This window comes from Sphaeramia orbicularis, chromosome 4 (genome assembly GCF_902148855.1).
Source record: "Sphaeramia orbicularis chromosome 4, fSphaOr1.1, whole genome shotgun sequence".
Classification (NCBI taxonomy): Eukaryota; Metazoa; Chordata; class Actinopteri; order Kurtiformes; family Apogonidae; genus Sphaeramia; species Sphaeramia orbicularis.
Window position 1 is genome coordinate 43,056,026 of NC_043960.1, and position 18,063 is coordinate 43,074,088.

At 38.1% G+C, this 18,063-nt stretch overlaps 1 protein-coding gene across 1 annotated transcript in view; it reads right to left on the minus strand.

Annotated features, from left to right (window-relative positions):
- Window positions 1–1,149: 1,149 nt before the first annotated feature.
- gna15.1 (guanine nucleotide binding protein (G protein), alpha 15 (Gq class), tandem duplicate 1) overlaps window positions 1,150–18,063 on the minus strand; it is a 33,771-nt gene continuing 16,857 nt past the window's right edge. The window contains exons 7-8 of the mRNA XM_030133027.1: window positions 16,505–16,658; window positions 1,150–4,959 (exon numbers count right to left, since the gene is read on the minus strand). Coding sequence (XP_029988887.1) covers window positions 4,754–4,959; window positions 16,505–16,658 — 360 coding nt within the window. The 3' untranslated portion in view covers window positions 1,150–4,753. The remainder of the gene's footprint in view (window positions 4,960–16,504; window positions 16,659–18,063) is intronic.

Genomic DNA, 18,063 nt, shown 5'->3' on the forward strand with positions numbered 1-18,063 from the left:
CACTGTTATTACATAATGTGGCGTGACAGACAATCTTGCGTATTGTGACAGATTGTGTTTATTAATATGTAGACTACTGTCCCTTTAAAGAAAATGAACTTCAAACGTGCCTTACTGATGTATCCCACCCTCTATGAAATGAAAAAAATGAACAAGTCTGCTCTGTTTTTATGTAATTACAGAAACACCACTTAAGAATGTTACGGCTGAACAGTGAATTTATGAATATTATACCCCATTTCTGCAATTACATCCTCCTAAATCCCCCTAAATCTTACACGTTGGACCTTTAAACTGCACAGATTACAAAAACAGGCTGAATGAAAGTGCTGCTCTACCTCTGTCATAGCCTGTGAGATTCTGTCAGTGACACACAGACAGAGGTATGCAGTCTAGTGTAGACAGATGCACAAGCATGTACAACACTGTTCCGCACACACACACACACACACACACTTGAGATTATCAAGTCGTCTGGATGAGCCTGACAGTCACCAGAGCTGCAGGATCACACTTTAATGCTCATGTGGTGCTGACAGACACCAGACTGTGTGCATGTTCTGTAGTAGCAATGTGTACGTCAGTTTCTCAAATGTGTATCATCTGGTGTGTACATGGGGTATTATCAACACAGTTTGTTCCCATGCTGTGAGAAAACTGACCACATTTTGTGTAGAAAAGCGATCTGTCACTCACTAATAAGGAACTTCTATGTCTCTGCTAACAGGGAGGGAGGATTTACACAGCCCAACAAACTACTATCTGACTGCAAAAAGCCAAAGCACCCCTCCACTCACATCCTCTGCTGTCAAATCTAAATGCCTGGAGTGCAGACGCATGGTGACGTTCTCTCCTTTATGGCAGTGACACCTCTGTTTACTGAGGGATCCTCTCCGTCTGCTCCGCTGGGACACGCACAGTCATTTTTTCTATGGAAATGAAGGTGAAAATATCCTCCATGTCAATCCCATGCTAATCCTGCAGTGTTTTATTTACAGGTCACAGATAGAGTATGTGACGGCAAACTTTGTCAATTTGACAGGCCTGACAGTGTGGCGAAGAAGAAAACACATCAAACAGGCAGAAGAAGGTAAGGCTATATTTGTGGCTATATTTGTGAGGGAAGACAAATAAAAGCCGGTAGAGGAGTTTGTCTTCAAAAGTTTGTTTTTAATATTAACTTGAAACAAACAAAAACAAATTTGCCCACTTTCTCCAGCCCAGTCTACGCAAAACAATTCACTGTCACCACAGGAGAGGAAGCTTCCCAATTCAAAACAGTAGAAAACACACTCTCTAGTCACAGTTTTTGTGCTCATAGTAAACAGTATTTAAAAAATACAGTAAAAATCAGTATAGTAGTCATCGGTAATATTAAGGCTTGCAAATGTACAGTGAAATTTTACACTGGTGTTTGACAGTATCATAAAAATTCAACCATATACAGTAGCTACCACATCAGATGTGTAGCAGTGTGTGTACAAATAACAAAACAGCAGCATTGACACATTGCAAGCTAACGTTAGTATCATCCAGGTTAGTTCATTTTTTCATTTTGACGTTACTTGATACAAGGCGTAAAACTCAAATAACAGATCAATATGATAAAAATGCATCAAATAAACATAAGACAGAGGACCACAGTCCAAACTACCACCTTATATAGATTCTTTACCCTTTACCTAACAGATCTCATGTTGAATATATCGTCTTTCTCACCCCCGTTGATTAACTCGGGCTGAATCGAGCTGTTTTCCTCACAGGCCAAACAAGTCTCACTTCTCTACCCGTGACCTTTAACAACCTGTCAGTCTCCAACTGTGATCACACTGCTCAAATGTACGGCACTCATTTTAATTAAGCATATTAAGGCTCCATTGAGCTGTGGTCGTTACTCAATACACACAGTGGCAGGGTTCTTTTTCTCTGTTCCAGTACAACCATGACACACATCAGTGACTGTTAACAGATCTGTTAACAGGGCTTTTCCGTCACCCTAATGGCTTCTTAACAACCTAGGGCTGAATCTACTAAGATCCCAATTTGCGTGTACTTATTTGCGTGCGCAATCTAGAATTTTGTGTGTGGGGTTGAACCGTGTTTTGCGATTGATTTACTAGAAGTGACTGCGTAAATGACAACAGGTGCAAACGTGTTGGACTTGTGCCTATTCAAATGAGGGTTTTGGATGTTTTTGTTGGTTTGCAGCATGGCAAGTTTGGAGACGAAAGCACAAAGCTAAATTCGACCCTACAGAATTAGAGGTGTTGGTAGAGCAAATAATTAAATGAGCTACAGCAAAGGAGCCTGGTTTGGTCTCATTCAAGGAGTCCAGAGTGTGTGGAAACCTCATAAACCTGAGCATCTGCCACAACATGGCATTTAGGACTTCAGACAGCACATCTGACAAACGGGATTAGGAGATCCCAGCTGTAATAGGTACCGTACGCTGGAATGACCCAAATGCAAAAACATGTAACCCTGCCAGGAGTTTTGTCATTGCAGATATTCCAGGACTCCTTCTCGTGGCTGGTTCCAAATCTGCTCTGACTTCCTCCAACAGCTCCAAAATGACAAGGCTTTCCTCATTCATTCTACAAATGTTCACACGAGGGTGAAAAATGCGTTCTCTGCATCTTGTTTCATTGTTTCAATGTTTCCTTGCGACCATAACCACAGCCATGTGTGCGTAATTACCCATCCAAACCATTTGCACCTCCGTTTGAGACATGTTAAATATAGACACAGTTTCTATGAGTAAAATTGCTTTCGGGTTTGATAAATCACTTTGTGTGCTATATTAATATTTACTTTTTCTCCTCTCAGCACACACACAATGGCGTTTAAACGCTCCATGTCACATATTCATTGCAGCAAATGTACTAACTGGAGGCAGATGCTCTATTTTGCACCTTTGAAAGACACAACCCTTTGTGTGAACTGTTAGCAAACCAGTTAGCACATTTTTTTGCATGCGCAATGAGTTTGCACATGTTTTTACACACGCAAACCTTTAGTAGATCCGGCCCCTGGTGTCATGTATGCAGGTGGAAGTTTACTGAAACAAGAAATTTCAGTCCAGGATATCAGATGACCCCTTTGAGGGGTAGGGTTGTTTAAGTCAAGTTTAAGGTTGTGTTGCAGCCTCATTAACAACAAAAACTCAAAGATGTTGCCTTTCCAATCAAGTCTGATGCCACTTTTCCACCGAAGGTATCAGCTCAACTCGCCTTGGCTCAAATTCACTCAACTTGGCTCCGTATTTGCACCAGTGCGTTGTTTCAGCTGTAGGTGTAGTACCTCAGAGTGGGTGGTTGTCATCACAACGTATTGTTAACTACTGTGAGATCATCTTCATGATTGAGTTTCCTTCTGAAATAAGAACTTTTCTGGGAAAGGATGTAATTGTTTAGATATAAAATCTGTGGATGATTTATTATTATTTTCAACATAGAGACTATTCGAAAAAATTTTCTACGCATTTTGCTAATCAGGTGTTCCATATCACATGATACTGTGTGTGTGTTCCTGCATGTTCTAGTGATGGGTTAAATGCAGAAGGTTAATTTCAGTGTGTGGTGCATGCGATCTATATACTGACAAATAAAGAATCTTAATTTAGATTTGCTTTGGCTCTCTTGATATTAGAAATATCATCTAACCTCACACAGAGGAAATGATGAAAAAGCTGTGCCAAGTCTAGGCCAGTTGTGCTGATACCGTCAGTACAAAAGTGACATAATACAGTTTAATGGCCGTGTACTTCTCCTGTCCAAACCTAACCTAACCAAGGTGAGGTTAGGTTTAGGAGTGCATGTTAAAAGGGTGAAGATTCCAAAAAATGCTTTTTACTCATTATGAAACATAAACTAAAACATAATTTTGAAATAATGGCCTTGCTCTCCTCTGTCCAGTGTTTGTTGCTGTTACAAACCTATAAGAAAAGGTCCGCAGGTGGCAGTTTAACAGTTTACATGATTGTTAACAGACATTGTGTTGAACTGATGGGTCACAACACTAGCAATAATCAATATAGATGCAGCTATTGTGAAAAGACAATCTCTTGAATATAGCAATGCTTAAAAACAGAATAACGTATTTGCATGAAAGTCACGGTTTGTGATTTTCAATAAAGATCCCTGTTTGCTTGTTTACAGTATATGTGTGAAACTATATTAGCATTAACCCTATCTTATTAATAATAGTGTAGATGTGTGTGTGTGTGTGTGTGTGTGTGTGTGTGTGTGTGTGTGCGTGCGTGCGCGAGTGGGGGTATGTGTAACCCCATCTCTGAGTCATTTCTCTTGATGACAACAGAACAATTTGTATAATTTCTGCTGCTACTTCAATTATGGATCGATTCAGTCACTGCATGATCCAGACACTTCTTCATCTTCAAAAAACAAAGAAACAGCAAAAATTGCTTCTGGCTTAGAGAGATTATCAGGTGATTACTGGTCCTTCACTTCCTGATCAAAAATCAGTTCCCTGTAGAGCCACGTCTCCACAAGCGTCTTCTATTCTTCTATTGAGAAGAGGAGGAGAGACGCTGGAAACAGTGAGAGGAGTAAAAACCATGTTCCTTATTATTCCTCCAGCCTCTTCAGATCTGATGAGGAAGAATTAAAAAAGGAGGAGGGGTGAGACAGAGGCCCAAAGCAGCAGTCTGAATATGTTTGTAGGAAAAAGACCCTCTGGCTTTTATCTCCGCCGCGGAGGTAAACGGTCCAGCAGAGGAACCGCTGGGTAACGTTCAGATGACGCCGTAGTCCCTGAGTGACTTGAGCAGCACCGTGTCTTTGACGTCGGTGAACACCTTACGGATGTTGTGGGTATCAGTGGCACAGGTGAAATGTTGGTAAAGAGTCTTACGCTCATCCCTGTTATCGCGGTTGACAGCCTGCTGCTCGTACAACTTTTTTATGTAGTACTTGGCATCCTCTGGGTCTTGCCTTTTACCTAAGAGGAAGATGAAGAACAAAAGTTAAAATCAGGAATTTGTAATCTTATTTTTATAAAAGTATAAACTCTTTTAACCCAGTAAGACCCAGCGCTACTTTTACGTCAGTTCCCAAATGAAATGTTCTCTGTATCTAACCTTTCTTAAGTGACCTATCACAATTTATTTATAATATTATCCTCTGTATTTTGTATTTTATCAGTATAAATCAGGTGTTTTCCTGTATTTAATTTTCTGGTCATGTAGATGTTCATAAAATCTGAAAATGAAAATTGAAGGTTATTATATCAAAAACAGAGAAAACTGAAGAAAAAGTGACGTTTTCTGTAAAATCTCCCCTTAACTGAACATAAACCAAGTGTCTCCATCCACTGTCATTGATCCAACTCCATGAGTTTTACTAGTGAATCAGTGTTGTAGAAGATGACGGTGTTTCCACGTTCACTACGGAGCCTCTGAACGTCCAAATGGGTCATATCTAATGACTATGAAATGATGAATAACTGCATTTTACACCAATTACTGACATGTATTGATAGGATTAGTGCACGGTTTTACAACCTTGGGGCTGGGACCCCATGTGGGGTCGCCTGGAATTCAAATGGGGTCACCTGAAATTTCTAGTAATGGATAAAAAAAACAACAACTTACTAATAAAAAAAAATATATGGTGAGTTTGCAGAGACAATCCCAATCCATAAAAGACCTGAAACTCTGAAGCTGAAGCACTGTGGTACTGTTTATCTTTCAAATGTTCATTGTGGTCAGTTTCAGATGCTGCAGCTCTTTCATAATTCATAGTTTGAGTTCTTGTTTGTTCAGTATTAATTGTCAGCCTTGGAAATCCAAGCTGGACTGACTGTACATATCCTGACCAAGGAAAATAAAATTCTCATTTTGTGCAGTAATCTACACCTGGCTTTTCTGCCTCTGTCCATAATAATATACATTATATAGACCAATTGTTGTCTAAAATTAATGTTTATTTGCAACATAATATAGCAAACTATTAAATGATCAAAAACAACTAAATTTTAACAAAAAAAAAAAAGTCTCACTTTTGAATGTCTGGGGTTGTCAGATATGTGTGATGTTAAAATGGGGTCATGGGCCAAAAAAGGTTGGGAACCACTGGTCTAGTGGATCAACAGGTATTAAACATCAGTAGATGGTTTTGGTCAGTGACGGATGTTTGGGTCTTTATGGGCCCATTTATACATATATAGAGATTCTATGTACTGCACTGAGGATGTCCCTATGCCACCCTGATAAGACCTCCTGCTACCCCATGTAAAATGTTCTAGATCCGCCACTGCACCCATTTCATAACTAAAGGGGGTCGAGACTTTCAAGCAGTGGGTCCCAGACTATGTCACTGTCACTTTAAATTCTGTTGAGTCTTTTAAAAAGCAGCTGAAGACCTTGTTGTTTAGACAGGCTTTTAGTTAGGTGTAGGTTTTATGACAATTTGCTTTTATGTTTTTATGCCTGTGTATGTATTTTACTGTAAAGTACTATAAAAGTGCTATAGAAATAAACCTTCCTAAACTTTACTAAACATTTTAGTGTGGAATATTTTGAGTGGTGAAATTGCAGATTGCTACAAAGTCCATTTTAGGAAGTAGAAAAACAACAACTTTTGATAGCAAAAATGTAAATTCTGGCCCACTCTGAAATAGAAGGCGTAGAAGGGGATGGTAATACAGCTTAACACCAGATGCCAGCTGCTAAAAAATGAAAAAAGAGAAGAGGAATCATTCAGAGCTGCTGTACAAACATGATGGCACCAAAGTCATAATAGTTTAGGATTTTTCATTATAGTTTAGTTTTATTTAGTTTTGACTTTTTTTTCTCTAATTCCATTAGTTTTAATTAGTTTTTAGAGCAGGTTTGCTAGTTTTTATTATTTTTCTTTTTTTTTTCTAAATGCTTGGCTTTAGTTTTATTGTATCTTTTATCTTCCTTGCCATCGTATTCAAAGAAATCCCACACAGGACTCCGATGCTTTCTCCCAACTTTAGTCTCCATCATGTTGCCAGGTAGAGTGGGGATGAGAAGACGACTCAAAATAAGTGATGAGACGTGACGGACCATAAAGTGCTGTATGGTGCCGCCAGCTAACATTGCTCAAGTGAAATCATTCGATTTTATACCAATCCGACATTGACAAAGATGAAAACGAAGAGAATTTTATCCATAACTTTTATACGTTTTAGTGAGTTTTGTAAGCACACAGTACAGTTTCAGTTTTTTTCCTTTTAATTATAATTTTCATTTATTTCAGTTAACAAAAATGTTTTTTTTTAAATTCTAGTTGTCATCATTTCATTAGTTTTTGTGAACGATAATAACCTTGGATGGCACATCGTGGTGAATAGTGACCTGCTCCCTCTGTGGATATAAACATCTTTAATATACAATAATGAAAACATAACCATTTCTGCAAAAATCCTCCTACTGCCCCAAATTCATGCAAAATTAAAATTAATATTAAAATGTAGAATGCAATCAAATTGAATTTTGTTTTGGCTTGAATAATAAACAGTCATTTTTATCCTTTAAAATCATAATTAAACATCCTCTGTCACTACTAAAATTGATGTTCAGAGTTCTTTGGCTATGAGAAAGAAATAATACAGTATTAGAGTGGCTTTGCTATAAGGTTACAGGAATATAAACCTCAAACGAGGTGAGTAGCAGCGGTTGCATTAATTATAGGTGATTTTTGTTTTTTTTACAGTGAATACTGCCTTGCACTGGGTGATAAGTTGCACACACTTGAAATGCACACTCACATTCAGAAACACACTGTGTTCAGTAATAACATGTTGTCATGCCATGGTACATGTGGACTATAAATGTGCATTTCAAGTGTCTTAGGATTTCGTTCAGTGTAGTTACATTAAGCCTCAGTGTATCTGCCTGCAATTGTGTTTTTGTATCACTGTGTCAGGATTTTATCCCACTTAATACATGATTGTATACAAAAGAAATCAATAACTGGACAAAAATGAATAATTCCATTTGAGAACTGAGCTTAATTGTCTCCAATAATTGCTGCTAAGTAGTTTATTAGATCCATTATAGCTGGAGGTGAATATAGAGTAGCATAGCAACAGTGTGTTATTCACCGGCATAGAATGCACTGATTGACAAAGCAGAAAGAAGAATTCAACAAAGTGGGGTAATAATGATAGAGGAAATCTCTCTATCTATAAAATAAAGGAGAAAGTGAAAGATGGAATACCGTTATACAAGAGTAATCAACATTACTTTGCAAGTCAAAGTAATAAATGCCTAAATAAATGCATCTGGATCTGAACAAGTGAAAAATTAATCTATAAATGTGGAATTGAATAACAATGTAAGTGGAAAAAACAGGACCAATGTCCCTGTATCACACCAGCATGTTCTGTAAAGAATCAAAAACAACTTGAATTTGTGAGGTTGTCAGGTTCTGTCTGTACGTCAGAGTCCTGTGGTCTGCATGTGTGGTCTCCCAATAGGAGAGGGTGGTGCTTTCACCGGAGGAAATCTCAACCAATTCAATTAAAGTCCATAGATGACTTCCTATCAGTGCTCAATAGTAACGAGGCTTATGCTGGTGGGGGCCAACAGCAAGGGTATACCCCCAAAATCCTCTGCTATATATAAATCTATCCATGATAATTGTTAGACAATCGATACGAACTCAGTTTGAGCTACAGTGACCTGATAGTGGCAGAATAATGGTCAGAGAACCAATTTTTCCCACAAAACTCCACCTAGTGAATGAAAATGACACCATATGAACTCTGGATGGTAGCGAGAAAACGGACATTTGTAAGACGATCAATATGAACCATATTTGATCTCAAGTGGCCTAGTATTTCTTGATTTATGTCCAAAAAACTGATTTTCAGCTAAAGCGCCCCCATTTGGATGACTTATAATACTCATAGAGAAGCTGAAATCGATAGGGTTCTTTCATTAGGGGTCCACTATGTTGGTTATCAAGGGAGAGGAAATCCCAAAAAATCTGTCCTAGTTATCATGTTCACATAAATTATATCCGGTGCCCGTGGTGGTGGTGGAGGATCCAGCGTCAGTCGGGTTAAAACCATTATATCCCTGAAATTGCATTTCAGGGATATAATGGTACCATTTCCATGTTATAAGCCATCAAAACATGTATAAGTAAAAGCAAATTTGTAATATTTCAAAAAATAAAAAATCAAAATATCTCAAAACGGAATAAACTTTGTAGACATTGTCCCAAGGAAGCTAAATATAACATCTGACATGAAAATATACAGTCATATTGTTTTGCATAATTCAATTACTGCATTATGTATTTGTTGTGGTTGAATGCTAAAATTAGGAAAACTGTATTGTTTGATTGTTGTATTAAGTTAATGATAAAGGTGTAAAATCACTTGATTAAATAAGTTTATACTTTTTCCTACTCCTTTTGGATCATGCAAAATTCAGACTTGCACGTACTTGAAGATGGATTTTGTTCCTTTATATGTTATTTTATTTTTGTCTGAATTTGCTTTTCTTTGTTTTATTTTGCTTAATTTGCATGTTCTAAATAAATAAATAAATAAAGATGTTTGAAGAAACTGCTAACGAAGACGATGATGCCACTGCCAACAATGACAACAGACACAGCACCTTCACAAAAGCTGGCGGCCCGTCGGTCAGTGAGTCCATTTTTACTATTTGAGGTCTTATTTTCCTGTCATTCCAGCTGAGAAGCCTGATATTATCAGTCAGCTGCTAGGGACTGGTTGTTGTGTGTTTTCTTCTATCTTTGTAAAATGTCATTGACCTGCGATGGGTTAAGAGGCGAGTGCAACAAGTCATTGTCATATTCTGGAAATAAGAGTATTCTGCCACCGAACCTAACATAAACCCATCAATTACAGGCAGAAAAATGTACAATGTGACTGTTTAGTATGGAGGTCATACTGTATGTCAGTACCCTGTGTGTTTTCTGTAGTGGTTTGCTAGCATATGAACACCAGTTAATGATTAAAAGTGCCCATTAGTCAGCCGATGATTTTAATATGGGTCTGTTCATAAACTTTAATCTGAAATGGTCAGAGCGTCACCTGATCTGTGGTTCAGAAATTCACAGTTTCAGAGCTCAGGTCAAGAATAATATAGAGATCTGCAAGACAATCACCACACTGTCAAAATACTGTTGAAAAGACTCCTGCATTCATAGGCTAAAGGATGAAGAATGAAAGACTAAATCACTGTTCATGGTGTCGGATTTTTATATTACTATCATAACAAAATCAGAGTCTATAACAGTGATCATTTCCAAACGATGTTGCTGCACTTTCTCAAAAAAGAATATGGAGCATTTATTAATTATACAGAAGCACTACAGGTGAGAAACTAAAATGTATGATTATGTTCTGCAACACTAATCCAACAATAAAACCTGATAAAAATGTCATTCAAGTACCAGATTGATAGGCAGTATCAGTAAGTAGTATAGTAGATGCATTGTTAACAGTTTAATTATACTGATGCCTATGATTGATGTGGACTAATGGGTCTATCTTGAGTACAAAACCAAGGTCCCATTCATTCAACAACAGGCCACCCAGCTCCTGGTGCAGACTATGGTTATCTCCCGTCTTGACTACTGCAATGCTCTTCTAACGGGCCTCCCAGCTTGTGTTGTCCAACCACTACAGATGGTCCAGAATGCAGCAGCGCGTCTGGTCTTCAATCAGCCTAAAAGGGCACATGTCACCCCCTTACTCATTGAGTTACACTGGCTACCCATAGCTGCCCGCATCAAATTCAAATCTTTAATCCTAGCCTACAAAATTCTCAGTGGGTCTGCTCCTACCTACTTAGGTGCACTAATAAAAGCTTATGTTGCCCCACGACCACTCCGCTCATCTGGGGAACGTAGTCTGGTGGTCCCCAGACCTTATACAAGACAATCCAGGCTCTTTTCATGGGTCGTTCCACGTTGGTGGAACGCTCTACCAAGTGCTACAAGAACAGAGTCATCCCTGCCTATCTTCAAGAAGCTCCTGAAGACCCAGCTCTTCCGAGAGCACCTCCTATCCTAACACTTTCAAACATTCCATTTTAAATATTCTAATAAGGTTTTTCCCAGGATAACCACAGATTCTTCCAGGATTATCTCTGGACCTGCTGCGGTGGTCCGGCCTCTTCACTGCCCTCATCACCACTCACTTTTCCTCAACCGCCTCCATGTGTCTCGCCCTACTCCCCCCTTCTCCCCCAGTCTCTATCTCTATCGCTCTCTCTTTTTCTCTTTCTTTACTCTCTCTCTTTAACCCCAACTGGTCAAGGCAGACGGCCATCCTCCAGGAGTCTGGGTCTGCTCGAGGTTTCTGCTGTTAAAGGGAAGTTTTTCCTCGCCACTGTCACCAGTCACAAGTGTTTGCTCCTGGAGGATTCTGTTGGGTTTTTGTAAATTGACTTAGAGTCTGGTTTTGACCAACTCTATATGTAAAATGTCAAGAGATAACTTTTTTTGTGATCTGGCGCTATATAAATAAAATTTGATTGATTGAGTGATTTAATTGGTTTTCCCCTGTAAGTCGCTTTGGAAAAAAGCATCTGCCAAATGCGTAAACATAAACATAAACATTCATTCATTTTATTCACATATATATATTAAAAGATCAAAGTATAAGAACATTACATTTTCCATTTACATTATGTGAAATGGGACACCCTGGGAAGCAGAAGAGCTTTTGAGAGGGGCCCAGACACAAAGAATAAATACCACATGTAACAATAACGTAACACATTTTACAGTAAGACAAACCCAAAAATACCCCCCCCTTTTCAAGCATCCACAGTCTCACACAGTACAGGTTTAGATGATAAGCACAATGATCCACAGTCTCACTCACACACACACTCACATACACAAAATAATGTTAATATTAATAACAATGTTAATTCCCCTAACCTAACTTAAGAAGGTCCAAGTGGTCTAGTCACCAACAGTCTTAAAACAAGTTACATATAAGCAAAGAAAAGGATTACAGCATTAATTCATATTTGAGCATATTCCAGTAGCAGTTGCCTCCTAAATCTCTTTTAAAAACATGTACAGTTGGAGACATTTGTACGTCTTTATCTATAATCATTCCATACCTGCGGACCTTTGCAAACTACACTGAGACTAGTAGATTTAAGTTTCCACTTTATTCCCTTAATGTGATGCTTTTTCCATGCCATCTAAAACTGAAAAGCTGAAAAAAAATTCAACAAAAAAGTGCAAGCTATCTCTGAAAAGCTAGAGGGAGTGTCTACCTTACTAAATTACACAACAATAAAAAAAAAAAAGGTGAATAATTTGAATCTGTTTATCATTGACTTCACTCATTGTTTTAGTGCTAGTCTGATTCTCCGAATTCACCGCAGCGTCCAAGTAAAATATTGGAGAGCAGGAAGAAGTGTCGCATGCAGTGTCGACACTGCAATGTTAGAAACAGCCAGGGCTATGAGCTGTTCACAGTTATCATTAAGGTTAAACTGACATCAAGGAGCTTGACCCTGTAGGAGTCATTATTTTACCCTGCTAATGCTAATGGTAAAACACAGTGGGCGCACAACAGTTACACACACAAACACACAAATAATCACTTGCACTCACGAATTCCACACACCGCACAAATGTATGTACACACCCGAGGGTTTGCAAAGACGGGGTGGGGGGGTGGGGTGTATATGGCCTGTGGGAAGTGCAGTATTTGTCTGTGGTTGCCATGGGTAACAGAGACAGAGAGTTGTGGGCAGGGAAACAGGAGGTGGTGGGGGTTGTTGGGGAGATGCTCTCCAGCCTTTCACACCAGCAGAGCTACAGGCTGCAGCCACATCATTAAGCACACAAAGTACCTGAAGTGACTCATTTGCAAGTGTGTGTGTGTGTGTGTGTGTGTGTGTGTGTGTGTGTGTGTGTGTGTGTGTGTGTGCGGATGGAGAAAGATTCAGCTGGATTTTGATAACACCAGCACAGTGACAGAGGGAGAGAACCCGGTTCCGAGTCAGGAAACGAAGCAACGAGGCTAAAACCACTTCACAAATGATTCTACAGAACTGTTCTTTTTTGGACCAGTCCATACTCTACATTATTTCCAGCAGGTGCAGTAGGATGCGATGAAATAGCTGAATGCCTGGAGCCAATTGGCCAGAGGAAAACAACAGTGCATACCCCTTTTATTGAACACAGATGTGGTTCTGGGCGTACTGTGGTTATGATTGGTTTGGTTCATTAGAAGTGCTAAAAATGTTGGATAAGTGCAGAACTCAGAATGACATCTTAAATCTTCTTGAGTCTGACCAGTGATATAAAACCATGGCGATGTCTGGTCCATCAATTATGTTACATAACCGCAATTATCACTGTAACCACACACACACACTGACTGAATAACCACCACCTCCTGTCTAATGGACAATGTCATACTCACTCTACCTCAGTGCAATAATCCCACCCGTACACCTTGTTTTGAAATTTACCTTGTTTACTTCCTTTTATTACCTGTATATATCCTTATGTTGTACATATTTCTTAGCCGTAGCATAGTTAGCTTCTTGTATATTTTAGTAGTAATTTGTAGTATTTTAGTAATGTTTGTGTATTAAATATTTTATTTCTGTACTTTTTGTGTATTTTGTGTTATTTTTTTAAACAGTCTTTTTGCATTTTTAGTGTTTGCTGCTAAACGGATTTTCATTGTTCCTGTAACAATGACAATAAAGAGCTATTCTATTCTGTTGTATTCTGTAATGAGGTTTACACTGTCGGGGGCTGACAGCAAGGGTATATCCCTAAAATCCCCCCAGTCCTCTGCTTCTCCAACCATTTGTAAAAAAACACACCACCTGGTGTCAAATACAACATCATGTAAAGTCAAGGTAGTGGCATGAAGAAAGATAATGGTTAGACAATTGATATGAACTCAATTTGAGCCACATCGACCTGATAGTATCATCAGTAATGATGAGAGAACCAATTTTTCCCCACAAAACTCCACCTTTTGAATGGAAATTACACCATATGATATTTTTCTATAATGTTTAAAGAACCAAGACGTACTGGAACACAATGATTCTTTTTTAAGTGAGAAATACCGAAACTGTAAGCACCCAGTTCATTTGTTCATTTTTCACTTTTGTATGCACTGGAAAAAATTTAATCTTACCAAGTGAATTTTTCTCATTTCTAGTCAAAATATCTCATCACACTTAAAATAAGACATAATCACCTAAAGAGTAACTTGTTTGAAAATCTTATTTCAAGAAATCTCACCAAGATAATTTTCACTTGTTCCAACAGCAGATTTTTTTTTTTTTTTACTTAATTCAAGACTTTTAATTAACTCAAGCAAAAAATCTGCCAATGGAACAAGTGAAAATTATCTTGGTAAGATTTCTTGAAATGAGATTTTCAAGATCTATTGTCTAAAAATAAGTTCTTACATCTCCCTAAAAAGTTACTCTTTAGGTGATTATCTTATTTTAAGTGTGATGAGATATTTTGACTAGAAATGAGAAAAATACACTTGGTAAGATTTAGATTTTTTCCAGTGTGTATAAAATATGAAACACAAAAAGGGCTCTAATAGATATCATCTGTAACAATGGTAATGCTGGAGATATTTTGTCACCTTTTCCAATAAAAATAAAATGAAAAAAAAAAAAACAGAAAATGTCACCATATGAACTGTGGATGGTAGCAAGAATATGAACATTTGTAAGACAAACCAAATTTTATCTCAATCGGCCTATTATTCCTTGATTTATGCCCAAAAAACTGATTATCAGCTAAAGCACCCCCAGTTGGATGACTTATAATACTCATAGAGAAGCTGAAATCGATAGGGTTTTGCACTGGGGGTCCCCTGTGTTAGTTAGCAAGGGAGAAGAAATCCAACCAAATCTGTCCTAGTTATCGCGTTCACATGAAGCATATCAGGTGGCCGCATCTGGGGTAAAACCATTATTATATAATATGTAATAACTGTCACCATAGCTGATAGTACAGATATATAGTTCATGAACAGGTTTTGTAGTATTTGGAAGTGCATTGCTCTTCCCTCACCCTGACCTACGGTGGCCATTAAAAACACCAAAGTCCTTCATCTCAGTCAGTGTTTGTTTTGTCCATTCCTGCTTTTGGTTAGGATGATATTTATTTCAGTTGTTGGGCCACTAGAAAGGAGAAGAAGTCGTCTGTTCAGTTCTACTGTAGAAAAACGACAGACTCTGTGGAGGAGGAAACACCTTGTTCTAAGGTAATAGATGATTTTACACCAATAAAAACATAATCATGATATTCCATCTCTGCACATGGATCTTCATTAATCTCTCCTGAATCCCACACTCTACAACTTTAACTTCTGGTGAAATCTTCATCTTCAAACCAGAAATAGAACATTTGACAGTATTAAGTCTGTCATAAAGTCTACTTTATATGAATGCATCATTAAAATGTCTTCAAATGGTTGACACAGTTTATCATGCTTCTCTTAGGTTTATTACTGATTCTAAAGCCGTGACACATCATTATGAGTTGTATTCCAGCGTGGGTTGGCCTGCCCTGTCCACTAGGAGGCTGGGACACTGGTACACCTTTATTTACAAGGCCATACTTGAACTACTGCCTTCCTATGTCTGTTGTTTAATAACAAGAAGAAGTGTTGATTGTTACTGTCTGCAATCAAATGAGCATTTGTTCCTTTTTGTGCCGTTCGCCCGTACAGAGCTGGGTAAAAGGGCGTTTGTCTACTCTGCTCCTTGCACATGGAATATGTTGCTAAAAGACTGGAAACTGACTCAGTTGATCTCCTTGAACGCTTTTAAATCCAAACTCAAAGTGCTAGAGACTAACCCAATGACTTGCACTTTTTTTTGATAGTTTGACTTGCCCTGTAAATTATTGTATGTTGTAACTGTGTGTTGTATTTCATGCTGCCTCTTGGCCAGGACTCCCTTGGAAAAGAGGTTCTTAATCTCAATGGGATCTTTTTACCTGGTTAAATAAAAAATAAATAAATAAATAAATAAATAAATATTATATAACCGCAATTAACTGAACTGAGAGGAACTAATTTGCATAACTGTAATAATCATTTACATTCACCAGGATAGAAATACCATTTGTACTTCACTTGCATGACATCATCTCATCGCAACAGCTACATCTAAAGGTGTGTTTACCGGTACCTGTCATTATGACTCATTTCTTTGTTTCAGGCGTTGTGTGTTTAAGTAAATTATGCAAAAGTTACGTATGAACCCTCTAAGAAAGACACAGATTTTTATTAATGTGCTCCAGTTTTCAGTGCCAATCAATGTCATTTGTTTTAGATGTTCTGTATGTGTGTGATGACGAAATAGACAGAAAAGGTCAACTGAGGAGTTCACCACAAATACTTGTATGAAAAAAAAAAGGATTTAATTCACAATGAAAAAAAGAGAACGTCTCCATGTTTAGAGAGATGGAACCAGCAAATATCGTATACTGCTATGAACTATATGCAAACCTACCTGTGAAGGTGGGGAAGTATTTCTGTAAGTCAGAGGTTTGTATTTTGTCAGCCAGGATGTCAGTCTTGTTAAGGAAGAGGATGATGGAGGTGTTGAGGAACCAACAGGAGTGGATTGTTGTATAAAACAGAGCCAGACTCTCATGCATTCGGTTCTGAAGAGACAGATATTAAACAGATGGTTGAGGTTTAATACAGGGCAGAGGATTCTGTTGAGGATAATGAAAAAGCAAAACCGATTAAGATGAAGCAGAAGAAGTGATGGAAGGACCGGACGGACAGAAGGAAGTCCTTTAGGTGAAGAAGGGGGAATTTATAGGGGTATGGATCACACAGAGGAGCAGCAGGGAGGTTAATGAATGTGTTGGCTGACTGGAAAGTGGCTGGCAGAGATAAATGACTTAGTAACGCCACGGGAGGGGACGAGTGGATACAAGGTGATGAGGAGGGAGAGCGTTTAGTTGAGCGAGAGTGAAGCCTGCTGGTAGATGGACGAAATGACAAGAAGAAAGACAAAGAAAACCATCAACAACCAACAACGACCAGTCAACATCACAGCAAAACATCTAAATATAAACTATTCAATTAACATTAAGATTTAAGAATGTTTATTGTCATTATGTGTACACACGACGAAATTTACACATTTAGTTCTCAGCTTAATTTCAATATTCAGATGAAATATAAAACACACTATAAGAATATGTACACCAAAAGAAATGTAAAAACAGTATGTACAGTGGAATGCAATATTATGTGTAAATGAACAGCAGCAGAGAAGTATGGAAGGGATCCACTACTACTTCTGAAACACTCGCTTCTGGATACAGATGGGCAAAGGATGGGAACAACAACCACCATTCACTCACATTCACATCTACAAGCAATTTAGACCAATTAACCCAGGGCTGTCACACTCACTTTAGTTCAGGGGCCACATTCAGCCTAATATGAGCTCAAATGGACCAGACCAGTAAAATAACAACATAGTAGCCTATAAATAACAACTCTAAATGTTTCTGTTTTTGTGCAAAAAAATGTACTATTTTTTTAACAATATTATGCCTCAGTTTATCATGTTCACATGTGCATTAAACCTACAGGGTGGGGAAGCAAAATTTACAATACTTTGAGGCAGGGATTGAAAGACAGTGTATGACCAATTTATTTATTGAAAGTCATGAGAATTTATTTGCCACAAGAAAATTGACATAATAGAAAATGTTTTTATTCTATGTGTCCTCCTTCTTTCTCAATAACTGCCTTCACACGCTTCCTGAAACTTGCACAAGTGTTCCTCAAATATTCGGGTGACAACTTCTCCCATTCTTCTTTAACAGTATCTTCCAGACTTTGTCGTAATAGTTTTGCTCATAGTCATTCTCTTCTTTCCATTATAAACAGTCTTTATGGACACTCCAACTATTTTTGAAATCTCCTTTGGTGTGACGAGTGCATTCAGCAAATCACACACTCTTTGACGTTTGCTTTCCTGATTACTCATATGGGCAAAAGTTTGTGAAAAGGTATGGATAATAGTGTTAGGTATGATTATGACAT